The following is a 16,763-nucleotide window of genomic DNA, read 5'->3' as shown; positions in this document are numbered from 1 at the left end:
CACAACACGGGAGTTTAAAGGGTCCTAAATTGAAGCAATGTTTTTAAAAACCCACCACTTTGATTTAGCGCCCCCGTTTAGTCTACACACGCCCTTAATTCCTAATTGGAATCAAGTAGACCGGGGTGACCAACCTCTGGCAGATCCAGCCTCTGACTTGATTTCAGTCGGCCTGCAAAGCCTGGATATTGGTGGCATTTCAGTGCTGGAGAGATACTGTGGTGAGTCCCACAAATAGCAGCAGGAGGAAGCAACAGGGGCAGGGAAGAAATGCTAGTGACAGCCAGTTTGGAAATGCCAGCCTACCTCGTACCAAGCTGCATTATTTTGGACCGCCACTCCTCAAAGGTTGCAGATTCCTGAGGTGGACAGTAGCATTTATCTTTGACTTAAAACCAGATAATTACTAAACTGGAGATCAAGAAAAAATGGGGATTTTTCTGGAGTTATGCAACATGCATATTATATGTAACGGAGGTTTCCACTGTTTTAATGTCCTCCTTATTTGGGCCGAGATAAAAAAAAAATTAATAACATTAAAAAAAAAGGCTACTTCTGATTTGCAGAGGTCTTTCATTGTTAAACTGTGCCGCTGCTGATGATTCCTTTGATTTTAGATTGCTACAGACTAAACTTTGTAAAATTAGGGTTTTCTTGGGCATCATGTTTTGCAGTATGTGTTATTCTCTTGCAAAACAAACACACTTTGTGCCTCTTAAGTGTGTGCTGCTAAAGCTGTACTTTCTCAGACAGCCAAAGCAAGAAATGAAAAATTGAATAAACAGAAATATGTGGTTCTGTTCTTGAGATGCATGTTACTTCTAGGCACTTTGTTGATTTGTTTTTAACCTCTAAATAGTTCCCTGTTAAAGGAAAATTACAGATTTGACAACTCAACAAGATTATAATTAGCATATTTCTCTTGGGTTATTTGACATTTATTTTGGCACATGCTCCAGTGCTTTGCTGAATTGGGATCTAACTATAGTATACATAATTTAAAAAAACTAACAGGAACAATTTGCCAAGGTGAAGGAACAATTAAAGAAGACTTGTGGAAGAAAGTATATTTGTCTGAGGTGGGATTCAGTGGGTGCGTCTACATACTGCCCTACGGCAGTGTAGCTATGTGCTACATCATGGGTGACTGGTGCCTCCTGAGTCTGGAGGGGCACCAGCAGCTAATCATCAACTGGGAGGGGGGCCCAGCAGCCAATCGCCGACCAGGGGAGGATCCCCCTGGCCAATTACTGACACCAGAAGCACCAGCAGCAAAACTGGAAGTGCCACTGATGCTTCTTTTGGTGCCCACATTCACCGGCTAGTGTCAATCTCAGCGGGGGCACCGGCTGATGCTTCTCTCAGTGCTCCCAGCCCCCGGCCGGCACGGGCCAATCTCAGGGGGGGCACATACCCCTTGTGCCTCCGCTACATGTCATCTGTGCACTACATCACTGTATGGCGTGCTATGGTGACAGTGGTCACATGGATCTACACGTGATCAGCAGCTACATTGCTGTAGTGGTGTGGTTCCCCAGTATAGTATACTGCTATGGTGACATAGTGGTGAAATCTAACTGTGTACCATGCACATGGTACAGTAACTGCCCCTACCGCGCCGTGTTTTAGTACTTACAGAAGGAAGTACTAAAGCATGGCACCATAGGGCAATGTGTAGATGTGCCCAGTGAGTGGGAAAGTAGGTGAATAAAGGATGAAAAGTATTAAAGGAACATGTATGGTGTGCACATATTATTTTTAATATAATTAGACTTGTGACCATTTTAAGGCATTTTTGCAGAACCTTGAGTGAAATTTTCACTTCACTGAAATAAATGATAATATCCCCACTTTACTGAAATAGCTCAGAATTTCACATCAGAAGTTAAAAAGTCTTCTGGAGAAGTCTTGGTATCAGCAGAGGGATGCTATTCTGAAGAGACTGGGTGGGCGCATCCAGATGTGTGTGGATGTTTGGTTCCCCAGGTTCAAGTAGCAGTGGTGCACCTTGCACTGCCACTACTTGTCCCTGGAGAATGCCTGTGCCATGTGCACCTTGGCACATGGCAAGTTGCCCTGGATGGGGTAGGGGAAGCTGGGGCCAGTACTGGGCTGGCCCCAGCAGCCTTACCTAGGGCCCTGGGAAACTCCTGAGGCTGCAGCCATGGTGATTCTGTTGCATGGAGCCTGACCGGCAGCCCAGCACAGCTCCAGGCAGCCCAGCTCCACTTTTCAGAAGCACATGCTGGCCAAGCATGCGTTGCACTGGGTTTTTTTCCTGTGTTATTTTTTGACCTCTGGATACTGGACTGTGCAGTGTTTGCAGTGCCACATACTGCATGCACCCGTTCTGTGTAAAACATTTGTAGCATCCATTATGGTAAATGGTGAATTAAATTAAAATGGGTTTCTTTTGCTAAGTAATAATTTTATTAATACTTTCCATCCAGACTTCCCATAAGCATCAAACTGTTTTCTCTATCCCAGGGTGAAGGTGCAGTAGTTTAAACAAACAGGGACTCATTTCTTTTTATTTTGTGATGACTGATGTATAATTAATAATTGTAGGAAAAAGGCATCTAGCACAAACATAAATCTTTCACTACTATTTGTTTATCTCTCCAGATCAGCTGTCAGAAGAAACTGCTCCTCAGAGACATGTGATGTGTACTGGTGGGCAGGTCCTTGGAGACCCTGCAGTGTAGACTGCGGCAGTGGATTCCAGTCACGACAAGTAGCCTGTATACACAGACAGAATAATAAACCTGTGCCTGATCAATACTGTGGGTGGAGAAAGAAGCCAGTGACCTGGCGACATTGCAGTGTCACTTCTTGTGGCAGTATGTAAACATTTATTTATATCTGAGCATATTAATAGGTTGTAGTGGTTTTATTTAGAGGTGAACTGTATGCAAACTATTTTACAAGCATTTGATTGCACATCAAAGGTAAAGCTGTCACGTCCCACAAACTTTTTATCATCGGTGGTGTACTTGTTTCCAAATCCAAGTCAGTTACATTTTGAAGAATTAAACATGCCTGTTTAAAATCAGGCATGTTACAGGTTTGAATTCTGCACCTTCCCTACACAGCTGTCATTGCAACTCATTCCTGAGTTTCCAGAACATGCTGTTGATTTTGCCAAACTGAGATACAGAATGAAAGTGTACAATAGAGGGGTGGATATGATGAGATGACCAGTCTCAAAACAATTGGTGACCAGAACATGAATTGAATCCCTGTTGTCAGAAATGAAATCATAATGTAACCTGATTACCATCAAGCCTGCATTTATTTGAAATTTATGATGATTGGTTTTTACTATTTATCCTTTCTTCATTATAAAGCCTTTTAATGTTTAAATATATTTTTCAGAAGGCGAATGCAAGGATACAACTCACTACTGTACATTTGTAAAGCATCTAAAGTTATGCTTGATAGACATCTACAAACAAAGATGTTGTCAGTCATGTCAAGAAGTGTAAATCTTCTATGGAAAGTTCACGATGCTGCAGTGAAGAGATGAAACGAGAGGTTCATTATATCTAGACCATAAGAAATGTATACTTGTATATAATAGTAGTAGGCATAAGAGTTAAATGGATACATGAGGTTGATGAGAAACAGCGTTGTAGAACGGTACACCAGACAGGATATTTTTCTGCAATTGAGTTTTTAGTGTATTAAAAAAATTAATATCTGTGTTAAGAAGAAAATATGTTGGCACATGATCTATAGAACTTTACAGGCTATCCAAGTATAATTTAATCAGGAAAAAAATATTATCTCAAAAGCTCCAGGTAATGCTTACTTCACTGGAGTTATTAGAAAGCCAAGTCACAAAATCCTTTAAAGAATTTTGGAGTGCAGCATCTGTTGATCCATTTTTGTTTCTCTTATTTTATCAAATATAACGTGATACTTAAATTTATAGGAGCTGTGGCTTGTAGCTATAAAGAATTTGGCAGTGACTGCATTTTCATAACTGCTTGAGCTAAGGGGTCAGTCTCACAGGATAAACTTTATTGAGATTAGCTGTCAGATGAATCCACAGCAATACATTTCATTTCTCATTCCTGTATTTACGTGCATGCAGTAAAAAGCACTGTAGATGCTGTTACAGTTTTCAATCAGCTGTGCATCTGTGTTTGAATAAATGAGGTGCCATTTTTCTTTTATTCCTATTCTTCTACTCCAGTCACTGAAATATGATCAAAGTAGTGGCAAGATTAGTCTTCTCTTCTGATTTTAAATTAGAAACAAGGCTTCCTTGTCAGAGCTGTGAATGAAACATTCGTAAGACTGATCTTTTGCAAGCCGTCAAATGGGGAACTAAAACCAAAAACTGGTCAAAGGTGCTTGTCAAGCTCTATCGGCTGAATAAATATTTCATATTTTTCCAGCCATGGAAAAAAGTAGGAGGAAAGGGTTGTTAATTATGAAAATAGACATGTGTAAGAAATCCATTTTAAGTGGTTTTCAGTCAAGTTGACTTTCCTCTTGACCCTTAAACATTCTAGTATTATATGAGCAAGGAATTTATGATCATGACATCCTTACGTAATTTTTTTTTCTGTATAGCAAATTGTGGACGCAAGGGAGCTAAATATTAGTTGGTTTTAACCCTGGAGAAGTCTGTACAGGGCTACTGATGGTGATTCTGTTTTCTTTTGTAGCTTCCACACTATTGCACAAGCTGGAGGCCTGAATACATATCTGAATTTGACCCTGTGTTAATAGGTTAATAGGTGACTTGTAATCAGTAGGCATGCTGTAAGAATGGTGTTACCAACAGTATCCCTACACCATGGGTTTGCATCACTGAAAATTAGATTAGCACTACTGTATAGGAAGTGTTTCGTGTGGACAGTTGTGTCCTAGGCTGACTGCAAAGAGAGGATATTCCTGATCATTACCTTTTTAAATCAATAATGGGTCTTGATTGTTTAAACAGTTTTTAAATTAAAAGAGCAAAACACTTGTAAAATACTTTTGTATATATTTATTGTCTGATTTTAAAAGTGCAATATTTTGTCTTGTACAGTGTTTAATAAAGATTTTGGGACATATATTTTTCTTATTACCAAAATTTCTTATTCATGTTTTTTTTCTTTGTATTTAAATTTTTTAAATGTTAACACATAGCACTACTTTATTGCTTTGATTTTGTCTTTGGCTAAGTATGCATGCTATATGGAAACCAATGCTGTAAATGTTTGTTATTGCAGCTAGTATGACATTCCTCTGGAGCTTATTTTAATGCTACTGTAGTAACCAAAGATGTCTGACATTTATCTTTCATAAACTTAGTTTTGATATTTCTGAAATAAACTCTACTTTGGTTATTGAACTTCATTTTTATACAAAGGTTATTAATGTCATTTCCACAATACCTATGCTGCCATCACTAATGTTATGTTATCATTGTATTAGTTCCATTCTTGGTTCCTTAAAAATTATATTTTTTTCTCATTTGGACAGGTTCTGGACCAGATCCTCAGCTAAACTAAAGTCTGCCTTGGACTGTTGTAGAGATGCAAATCAGATGCAAATCAGGCTTAAAACTAGTTTAAGTAGTAAGTAGGAGGCTTCTCTGGCTCCCAAGACCCAGTGTAATCATTTCTCTACGATAAGCTTCCTCACATACTTTAACTTCTTGCCTAGGGAGTACCAGTATTTTTGGCATGTCTGATGGTGAAAGGAGGTATAGCCAGAGTGTTGCTGGCCTCTGTCGATCCTTAACTGATGGAAATGTTTCTAGTACAACCATTGCTAATGGATGTCACCATTAGAGCTATCCTGAAAGTTCTGTAAGTTGCAATGAAGGGTGAACCAGTTCCAGGACCAGGAATATATGTCAAGGTACAGTACAGTCACTTTTTCTCTCCAGGGCTAGGGAACAGACATTCAAAAAACCTGAGCCTGAATTGATTCAATCTTTGCAAGTTAGTCTAATCTGGCTAGGTTAAAAAGCTGAGCTGTCTACATAAAGCAGAAGGGAGCGGGGGATAATTCCTGCTTAGCAGGGAGAAGATAGGCAGATGCTGCTGTACCTGCAAGTCTCTGCCAGAGCTCTGGCCAGGGAGGAGAGGGGAGTACCCAGCTCTGCTGGGGAGCAGAGAGCACCGCCCAGCCCAGAAAGCATGCTGAGGTTGTTTGGTGGGACAGACATTGCATAGATTGGTTTGACCCAAATCAGTCAAGTCTGATACTACATTCAGCTAGGTTTATCTCAAACCAGTTTCAGCCATTTTCAAACTGGTTTATGTGCACTGAGCATCTGTTCTATTACAGGTTTAAACCAGTTTCTTATCACTTAAACTAGTTTGTGTGTTATGTCTGTCCCTAGCCCAATTCTTCAGAAGTTGCACTAAGCAAAGATTGGCCAGATCCAGGGAAATAGCCTTATGGTTTTGTAATTATTGGGTGAGTTGCAGTACACAGCATGAAACACTTGGCTTCTTGAGAGCAGCCATTCCAATTGTAATGGCTATTAGAAAGGAGAACTTAAAAGTAAGAATGCTGAACAAGAAAATGTCATAATATTTGTATGAGATGGGAATTAAATGGCTGCTAAGGAAATTACAATGTGTCAGAGTAATCCTAGATGTTAATATTGAAAAAGGTCAGGTCAGGCAAAATTGCTCATGCTGAGGTCTTGAAAGGTGCCAACATTCTAAGCATCCATACTCTTCTCAGTCAGCATCAACTTTGGCTTGGTTTTGCAGAGAATGGACAGTGGCCATATACCCAAGGATCTCTTGTACTGAGCGCTCTTTATGGGAAGATGACCATATAGGCATCCTTATCTCCATTTCAAAGACATTTGTGAGGGAGAGATGAATGCAATGAACATTGTGCCAACCAACTGGGAGAAGACTGCTGAGGATTGAAGTGCTTGGAAACAGTCTATTAAGGGCAGAATGAAGGCTCATGAGGAAAGAAGAAACCTCAGGAAGAACCTCATGCCACATTCAAGACTGTTGGATATGAACTTCCTGTGATAAGTGCATTGGGGACTGTTAGTCAAGAATTGGGCTTCACAGCCACACTTGGAGCAGTTCAATGAGCTGATGCCTCACTTGGCACAAATCTATTCTCTCATGAGCCAGACAGATGCCTCCAATGCTGAAAAAATATGCATGGGTTCTAGTTTTATGGTGTAGAATCTATGCCACTTTTTTTTTTGCATATCCTTTAGGATAGTGGTAACTATCCATTTACCTCCATGGGCCAGATAAGTGGCATGGAATCCATCTGCAGGCTGTATCCCAACAGAGACCCAAGGCACCTGATTTGGCTGCATACTGCCCAATCCAGACACAGGCCATTATGATCAAGACCTGAACCTTCTGATCCAGCCGTGTGCTGCCCAATTTGGACCCATGCCACTGGATCCTACCACATACTGCCCAACCTGGACCTGTGCCACCAGATCCAGCCATGCCCAGCCCAGTCTGGACCTGCACTTTCCAATCTGGCTGTGCATTGCCTGATCTGGACCATTGGATCCAGATCTGTACTGCCTTGATTCAAACCTATGCTGCCACAATCTGGACCTATATGACCTGACCTGGCCATGTGCCACCCAACTTGGACCCATGCCACTGAACCTAGCTGTGAGCTGCCCTGTTCCACAGCCACCTGATTTGGCCCCTGCTGCCCAATCTGGACCTGCCCTCCCCTGATCGGACCTATGCACAAGTTAATCCAGTCCTGAGCCAGCCCGATCTGGTGTGCAGGGTCATGTTATAGGGCTCCCCACAGGTCTGAAAATCTGGCAGCATGGGACCAGCAACTAATGATGCAACTGTTCCTCCTCTCCAAAATATCCAGGCACTTGGTCCAGATGAAATTGCTGTACAGGCCAACCGAACGCATCTCTTTAAAAACTCGACAAATTATGGGCTTCGAAAAAAATTTACTTTAACTGAAAATTCAGCTCAGTTCAATCAAATTCACATAGTACAAAGGGGGTGGGGAGACTTCTGGGAATAACCAATATTGTAAGAACACTAGCAGTCTCATGTAGTGGTTATACAAAGATAACATGCCCAGCAATTCTGGTTTCTTCCTCATGTGCTTCAGTTCCTGCTTTCACATACCGTGCAGTTGATTAGTCCTTTTATCAGTGATTGGCTAACCATTACAAATTCAAAACTCTTCAGAGGTAAAATGACTTTCCTGAAGCAGTAAGTAGAAAAGCATATGCAATACTAAAAGTTATATTGTTCATGATAAGAAAGAATATGACAGCATTGTTAATCACAGAAATATAATAAGGGTTCATTCTAAATCAAGGATTCAAACAGCTTCTTACATTTTTATAAAAGATTAAATGCTTTGTAAAAAACATTTAATATCGCTTATGTTGACAGGTAATCAATTACACATATAATGTCAACAAAATATTCCTTCTGTTTACATGAAACATGGAAAAAAATAGTTGAGAAACTAAGAACTAGAATCAACAACATTTTTTTCTCTCCGAAAAATATGCTCCTGTATATGTGTACAAAGTAATTAGCAGCTTACTTTTTGTTATAGTTCACATTTGACATTTAGACTTTATCCAGTGTAGGCAGAAACTGTTCTAAAGAAAAGCAAAGGTAAGAACATGTTAGTACCATTCTAGTAGAGTTTCCTTGATCAGCATGGAAAAAGTATTTATGTTCTGAGGTCCATTTAGGATATGTTATGGGCGATGGGCCTACAGTTCTACTAACAAGATTTTTTTTTAAATCCTTTTTCCACACAGCTTAAAGAAACTACATCAAAACCATGTTTCGTAAGTAGTGTTGAGAAGGTCTGCTCATTTAGATTTTCAGTTTCATTAACTATACTGGGAAAATTTATATTGCATTTAAACTATAGGTAAGGCATATAACTGGTATCATAAATTTAATGATTTTTTTAAAAGCCAGAACAAATGTTGTAATATGTAAATGGCATTAGACGTGCATGGGATGGAACACAATGAAAACTGGAAAGCACAGAAAATTGTAGGAGCACAATTAAAGAGAATAGACTTCATCCAAAATATTCAGGAGGATCCCATTAGCACAATTTGCCTAATCTTTGATTTTTAAATTATAATTGAGAAACACTTTAAGAAATTTAATAATTTTAGAAGTACAAAAGGAACATCTGTACTTGGCCTAAAGATTCTAAATACCATATTTTCCTCATCTGTAACATGCCATAGAATAAGATATGCCCCTTGTTTTTGAAAGGCAGAATGAAGAAAAATAAATTTTGCTTGTAGCAGGTAATAGAGTAGCAGTAGCTTATTCATTGTTCTGCTTTCTGTGGTTCATGTATAGAGTTCTTCCACTTGTGCCTAGCAAAAGCTGAAGTGGCAGAAATTTCTGTTGCCATATTTCCTAACTTATAATGTACACCCCACCCCTCCAATTTCCAGTGGCTGATTTTTGGGTGTGTGTTATATGTAAGAAGATATGGTATTTCATAAGAATGTGTAAACATTTAAAATTAAAAGTTATGACACAACAGCTATTTTCTTTGCAATATGATTGCCATTGGATTCTGAAAGTGTTCTTCATTTTTAGAGTAACCTTGAGGAAAGACTTGTGATCCTGAGAATCTGTGTTCATATAGACACATCCTGGAGAAGATAAATAGGATGCCAGGCAGATCTCTTGTTCCTTTGGAATATATTCTGTCCAATACATGGTTTTATCTTCAAACCGAGCTGAACTAGGGAGAGCAACATCTAAATGTTTGAAACCTTGAGCTGGAATGATCTCATGGTAGATAATGAGATTTGAATGTGGTCAATCCATCAAATATTCCAATGGGTTTTGGAATTTCCTGATGTCTTTCAATAATTTCTTACTGGCTGCTGTCCCAAGTTTGAAAGTGTTCTTTCATAGTGATGTTTCCTTGGAAGTAGACTTTGCTCTTTCTTCCATAAGAAGCTGGTCTTACTGGGGCAACAAGATAGAGCTCATGCTGAACATACTTGTAGAGTTTAAATCCATGTTACCTGTAGGTGGAACATACTCTTTTATCTTGCAGACCACAGGCAATAAGACCGACCATGGGAGCAAGTCTGTAATGCGGTTTGGCTAGCAAGATTTTTAAAAAAGTTCCTTTTTCTATGCTGTTAAAGAAAACTATGTCAAAGCCATATTTCAAAAGTAATACTGAGAATATCTCCTAAATTAGATTGTCAGTTTCATTAACTATATTGTGAAAATGTTAATTGTGCTGAAGTTACATTTAAGGCTTATTATTGCTAATATAGATATTTAATGATTTTTTAAAAATCCAGGAAACAGCTATCATGTTTAATGCTGATGACATATGCGTGGACTGGAACATAATGAAAACTAGAAAACACAGAAAATTGTAGATGCACAATTAAAGAGAATAGATTTGATGCAAAATATTCAGGAGAATACTGCTAGCACTAGTTGTCTAATCTTTGATTTTAAAACTATAATTTATAGAGTATAAATCAATTTAAGTAATTTTAACATTTTAAACATTACAATAATAAATTGCATATTCAGTTGCCATTTGTTTTTATATTTGTTTTGAATCTGAGCTCCAAAGGTTCCAAATGTTATAAAATTGTGTAAACCAGTAAAATTGAAAGTTATGACATAACAGCTACTTCCTTTGCAATATGATTATCACTGGATTCTGAAAATGTATTCATTTCTGGAGTAACTTTGTGGAAAAACTTGTGACCCTGAGAATCTGTGTTTATGTAGACATATCCTGGAGGAGACGAATAGTTTGCTGGGCAAATGTCTTGTTTCTTTGTTGTATACTCTGTACGATACATGGTTTCATCTTCAAACCGAGCTGAACTAGAGAGAGCAACATGTAAAGGTTTAAAACTTTGAGCTGGAATTATTTCATGTGGTAGATAGTGAGATTGGAATGTGGTCAATCCATCAAATTTTCCAGTGGGTTTTGGAATTTCCTGATGTCTTTTAATAATTTCCTGCCGACTGCTGTCCCAAGCTTGAAAGTCTTCTTTCATGGTGGTGTTTCCTTGGAAAGGGACTTTGCTCTTTCTTCCATAAGAAACTGGTCTTATGGGGGCAACAGGACAGATCTCATGCCAAACATAGTCAAGATGGCTTGTGGAGTTTAAATCCATGTTACTTGTGGGTGGAACATATTCTTTTACCTTGCGGACTTCTGGCAATGAGACTGACCATGGCTGAAAACAATCCCGGAATTCAGTGCTTCCATTAAAGTGAGCATTGGACCCAACTTTGGTGTATTCAGGCTTGCAGCTTTTTGAAAGCTTTCCAGGTAGTCCTTTAAAATCATTCCGGTGGGTTGTGAGATCTTCTAAGGGTTGGCTGCTTGGCTTGTATTCTTCCTTTGATCTTATAAATTTTGGTTCCAGTGGATGAGCAACATAAGAACTGCGATGGCTAGTAACACCATTAAAAGGCACATCTGAAAGTTTGGCTACACAAGGAGGTTTAAAGCTTTGTCTAGGATTCAGCTCTCGGGGAATAAAATCATCTTGAAATGTGGTGGAATTTCCAAACTTCTCTGTAGGTGGTTGGTAGGGGTGGTCCAATTTATTACGTCCCCTTCTTTGAACTTCCCATGATCTGTAGTCATCTATATGACAAAAATAATTCTTAACCATAGAAAGAAACATTATGAAGTTCATCACTAATCTGTGGGTATTCTATCGAAAAAAATCCAGTTTCTTTTTACATTAATGCTTCCTAGCAGAACATTAGGGTTATGCAGGACATACCATTCTGTTTGAGTGTCTGCTATAGTGGCACTTCTGTTTTTTTCCAGTTTTGGGAATTTTAAGAGACATACAACAAAGTGCTACTTGGTACCACATAATGATTGTTTCTTTTTAGGAAAAAATGGTATTTGAGGTGTACAGATTCAATTTCTGTATTCTGTTGTATAAAAATACCAGTATACTGGGTATGTCCACACAGTTTGTTTTATCCTAGCACTGTTGATGAAACAAAGAGCACAGGACTGGAACATACAACTTCTTAGTCATTGAATCTGGCCAATGGGCTTTAGTATCTGCTGTTGAAGGCAACCAGGTCATATAATCCTTTTACTGAAACTGACCATCATAAAACTAAGTTAATTTTTGGCCCAGTGGTCTTAGTGGAAGGCTGTTCCAGTACCTTATTGCTCTGATTATTAAAAATATTTGTCTGTTTTGCAGACTATGGGTATTCATGGCAGCTATTGCCTATGTGTTCTTGTGCCAACATTTTCCTTTAGCTTAAATAGTTTTTGTTCCTTCTTGTGTTTCTTTTCTGGTGTATTTATAGAGAGTAACCACATACCTTTCCAGCCTTCATTTTGCTATGATAAACAAAAGGTAGCTGAAATACAGGAACATAATTTTAGTAAGGGATTTAAGACCTAAATGACAAGTATTAAGAAGCTAGTGAATTGGAATTGTTATTAAGATGTTTTCCTCCTTTAAATTCAGTAAAGCTTGATTCCATGCTTCCACAATCTCAGCTTTTGTTATTATGCTCTACTTTCTTTACTCCAAATTTTCTAACTTCCTCTTCTGATGGCCAAACCTGGACTTCATCACCTTAAATATCCTTCCCTTCTGGCCTGGTGACCTTAGCCTTCATCCTCAGAACATCTCTTGTCTTTGAAGCTTGCAGCTTTAAAAGGCCATACCTTTATCATTCAATACTCAGATATTTTTAATGTGGGCTGTGTACAGATGTTCTCCCAGGTTTGTTCTCCTGGTAGAAAAACTTACCTGGAGATGCCTGAACATATATTTCAGTGTTGAGCCCCTGAAGAGCAGAGAGCTTCCAGTGCTGACACTGTGCAGCTAGGGGAACCCTACACACACCTCTCAGCGTGCTCTGCAAACTCCCTCCGTCTGCCCAGAGGCAGATGGAAGCAGTAAACATGGCAGCTCTGATTGGCTGATTCAGACTGCCTGTGTCTCTCTGCAGCACAATGTGAAGGGAGCATGTTCTGTTCCCTGTTCAGCTGGAGCGGCAGAGTCCAGCAAGTGACACGGTGTCTTCCTGCAAAACGGGAAAGCCAAGCACCCTGGGATGCTGGAGGACAGTGGCTTCTCTGAGAAAAGAATGTGTAGAGATGTTCACTCTCCCAGGAGACTGTGATTTAATCCTGGTTGTTCCCAGGTTATTTTTCTCCTGCAGTAGCTAGTTTTGCTCTGGGAAAAAAGCCTGGACAGCCGTACACTTACGGTTTCTCCTGAGAAAGCATTAACTCTCCTAGTAGAAAATGAATGTCTGTACGTGCCCTTGGGTTGCAGAGTAGTTGCACTAGAATTTAAGTACAATGTCACATATATAAAAGATTGATTTATCTCCTCAGTGAGTCTGAAAACTGCTGAGAGTAGAGTACTACCGTTAGCCCAAGACTTCAGCTAAGTACAGTAGGAAAGTAGTTATGAAAACAAGTTTGTTAGCACATCACATCCATAACAACATTAAAAACATGAACATTTTCCTCAGTTTGACTCTGTTCACTAAAGAGTCTTGATTTGCAGAAAATGTTGTTATCTGGAAGATTTGCTTACATTATAACTAGTAATACCACCCATGTTCCCCTCGTTCCAAAACAGACATTCCCCCAAAACAATGCACATCAGTCACCCTCCTACTAGTCAAGAAAATGTGGAAAATGTTTCTCCTTTCAGAACATATCAACAGTAACTCGGAACATTCCCTGTTCTTCAGAAGTTGATTACCTAGTTCCACCTATTTGGCCCCAGTATGAGAGACCAAAGCCAGATATCAAACTCCACCTTTCCAGCAAGGCCTTTCATAATACAATCATCCTGCTGCCCATTTCTCTGTCTAAAAGTGGCATATGCTACTACCTTGATAGGTTGGAATGGTGTCTAGTTTTCCTCTTTGAATGTGCTTTCTCTCTAAAGGTCTTACTAATGTCACTGGTTGTATTTTATGAGGATTATAATCTCTCTTGTATGTAGTTCCAAGATCAATCTCTCCAGGTTTTGGTTTATACTCTTCTTGTACCTGAAGAGGTCTTTTCACAACATCATATGGAAGATAATCAGATCTGAAATGGAGATACAAACCACATTACTCAAAATACTAACCTTTTTCTGAGTGAGGCAATGGTAATTTTTCCATAAATAGAAACATAAAAATGAAATCTCTCTTGTGCAGGGACTAAAATAAGAGACTCTTTTTAAAGAGTTAAAATTTAGGGGCCAAATACAGGATAAACTGAGGAGAAGTATATTAAATTATTTATTCTTTGTACTTAAGAAAATGGTGGAATGGAATAAACCAGGTTAAAAGATTAAACTTTATCCAAGGCCAAATATTTAAACAGTGCAAATTAGCTTAAAGAGAATGGAAAGAAAGAAGTATTTGTCTAGGAATCTGTTTTTATATGTGCACATTGAGTATGTGGCACCCAAACAAATACATTATTATTGTGCAAGACATTATTTCAGCAACCAACCATTTGAATTTTGGTACTACAACTTGGTTCATGTTGTTTGAAGATAACTTGCCATGGATAAGTAAGGTTGCATGGTACTCCCTCAGTTTTTTACTTTCTGCTTTATAAAATGATCTTTTCTCTTCCTCTTTGAAAGATGTTCTTCTGCATTAATTTTTTAACAGATATTTCTGGTCCTCTCTCTCCTACATTTGCTGAAGGATTTTTTTTTAGGTCTTGAGAAGCGTTTGAATAAAAAAAAATCACTTTCCTCATACAAGTACCTTTTCTCTGATATCTACTACAGTAGTTTCAGTAACAGTAACAGAAACAGTAGTTTCCCAGTTATCCAGGAGAGATGAAGCTAGGTATCTAATATATTAAGCAGCCACCACCACATCCTCTTACAGATCTTCTATAGATGTCAATATGAAGCCCACAAATCTATTTTCTTTTTTGCATGTCACCTTCAATAGTCTGGCTAAGCCAACTATGAAACTTAATTGATTTTTGCCATTTTATATTCCAAGTTTGTATAGAAACATCTTTGAAAGGAATGAATTATAAAGATATATATCACAATGGAAATTATTGCAATAAGCATACGTGTCTTTCCTGAATGAGAAAATATGAAAAAGATTGCTTTCAAAACACATTACTTCAAAGTATTTACTTAAATGTTGTGATTCCTTCCATTTTCCCACGATGTGCTTGGTACTCCTGCTTTGGCTTAAGGCTTTGGGGAGGAGGGATGTTGCCATATTGGGGATATTTTTCCACATATTCCGTCATGAGGCAAGGCTGTTCTCCATCATCATAAATCCTTGTCGGTTTATGAGGGCAGCGGTGTTGCCTATATGAGACATTGAAATGAGATCATTTAAATTAGTTTCATTTAAGGGAAAATATGCCTCGGCTATACAATGAGGGTATAGCAATAGAAGCAAGGTCATCATCATGGGCATCTCGAAACAAATGATTTTCTACGGCAACAACAGTGTAGGTCACAGTAACATAGGATGCCAAATATTTTTCATCTCACAGACTCTCACATCTAACCATGAGGGATGGTATAATTTTTAATCTATTCCCCACGCTGATGTGCTTTGTTCCAGTCATTACTCTGCCAAGAATTTGCTTATGTCTTTCCTGCTATTATTATTCTCACCTACATAAAAAAAACTCAATTTAATAACTATCTTGCCCGACTTTTGTGATAATTTTCCTTTCCCTTCTAGTTTTCCTTTTTCTTCTTCTGTATATTTATGCTCAATTCATCATGTATCATAACAGGTTCCCATCTGCCTTTTTTCTATAATTTCAACATTTGTTGGTGCTAGAACTGTCTGATTCATAACCTGCAGCTCTCTGGAACATGCTTCCTGAATCTTAGGGTATAAATGGACAAAAAATTAGTTTGTTTGCAGGAAGTGGAAGCTAAGCTGCTGTACGTTAACTATTTAATTTTGGGGTATACTATTCCAGTTTACCTTCCACTTACAATTGGAATGAGGCAGATACACTAAATTGATATGAAAGTAGAGTTACCATCCCATGCTCCTCCGATTTAACTCTGGATACTTTTTCCCTTAATTTCTCACTAAGATTCTCCATGGGGAGGCAAAGCAGCATGGCGCACCAGGTAGGTGGGTGGGCAGGCACCACTACTGCTGTGTGGGACAAAGGCGGGCAGGCTGGAGCAGGTGCCATCTCACCCATGCATGCCCAGCTGGCTCCTCTTGAGCAGTGGCTGGAAGTGGAGAGTGGGCTGGACTGGGCACCACTCCTCCTGCCTGGGGCAGGTATTGGTTGGGGAGGGAGGAAAGTACTGCTGTGAGTGCAGGCTGTGTGTGTGTAGCACCCCCTGACCATGGTGCTCTGAGTGGTTGCCCATACTGCCCACCCGTAAGGCCGGCCTCAGTTATATTTTTGTTAATATGCATGTTGTTATACATTGGGTTATATCTTGTACGAAATGACCCTGGTAATGTTGGATACAATTAAAATGTATGTTGGGATTTTCAAAGAAGCCTCAGGAATTTTGATTCACTTTCATTTACATGGCAGTCTATTTTACATCTCTCTGGTACAGTTAAGGGGCCCTGGTTTAAATAAGAATCAGGCTCATCTTGCTTAATCTCAAACATACTTAAAAAAAACATGCAACTTGCATGGAATAGCATTACAGACATAAGCCCGTGTTTTCTATCACCCAAAAATATGCATTTAAAGTCTTTTGCTTCACCACTGACTGGCTGAACCACTGGTAAAGAAGAAACACAGACTGCCTGCATACATGCTCAGAAAAGGGG

The 16,763-nt window shown here is 39.0% G+C and overlaps 2 protein-coding genes across 3 annotated transcripts in view; one reads left to right on the top strand and one right to left on the bottom strand.

Annotated features, from left to right (window-relative positions):
- The window catches only part of ADAMTSL3 (ADAMTS like 3), a 433,784-nt gene extending 428,432 nt beyond the window's left edge, over positions 1 to 5,352 (top strand). Inside the window, exons 29-30 of the mRNA XM_019504116.1 lie at positions 2,626 to 2,840; positions 3,376 to 5,352. Of these exons, the coding sequence (XP_019359661.1) occupies positions 2,626 to 2,840; positions 3,376 to 3,485 (325 nt within the window). The 3' untranslated portion in view covers positions 3,486 to 5,352. The remainder of the gene's footprint in view (positions 1 to 2,625; positions 2,841 to 3,375) is intronic.
- A 3,463-nt stretch (positions 5,353 to 8,815) lies between these two features.
- SAXO2 (stabilizer of axonemal microtubules 2) overlaps positions 8,816 to 16,763 on the bottom strand; it is a 25,939-nt gene continuing 17,991 nt past the window's right edge. For both annotated transcript variants that reach the window (XM_019504114.1, XM_019504115.1), the window contains exons 2-4: positions 15,125 to 15,304; positions 13,859 to 14,061; positions 8,816 to 11,613 (exon numbers count right to left, since the gene is read on the bottom strand). In XM_019504114.1, the coding sequence (XP_019359659.1) occupies positions 10,622 to 11,613; positions 13,859 to 14,061; positions 15,125 to 15,304 (1,375 nt within the window). In that variant the 3' untranslated portion in view covers positions 8,816 to 10,621. The remainder of the gene's footprint in view (positions 11,614 to 13,858; positions 14,062 to 15,124; positions 15,305 to 16,763) is intronic.

This window comes from Gavialis gangeticus, unplaced genomic scaffold, assembly GCF_001723915.1.
Source record: "Gavialis gangeticus isolate Ggan-Ray unplaced genomic scaffold, GavGan_comp1, whole genome shotgun sequence".
In the NCBI taxonomy this organism is placed as follows: Eukaryota; Metazoa; Chordata; order Crocodylia; family Gavialidae; genus Gavialis; species Gavialis gangeticus.
Note: the sequence above shows the minus strand (reverse complement) of the source record. Positions and strands in the feature narration are given on the sequence as shown.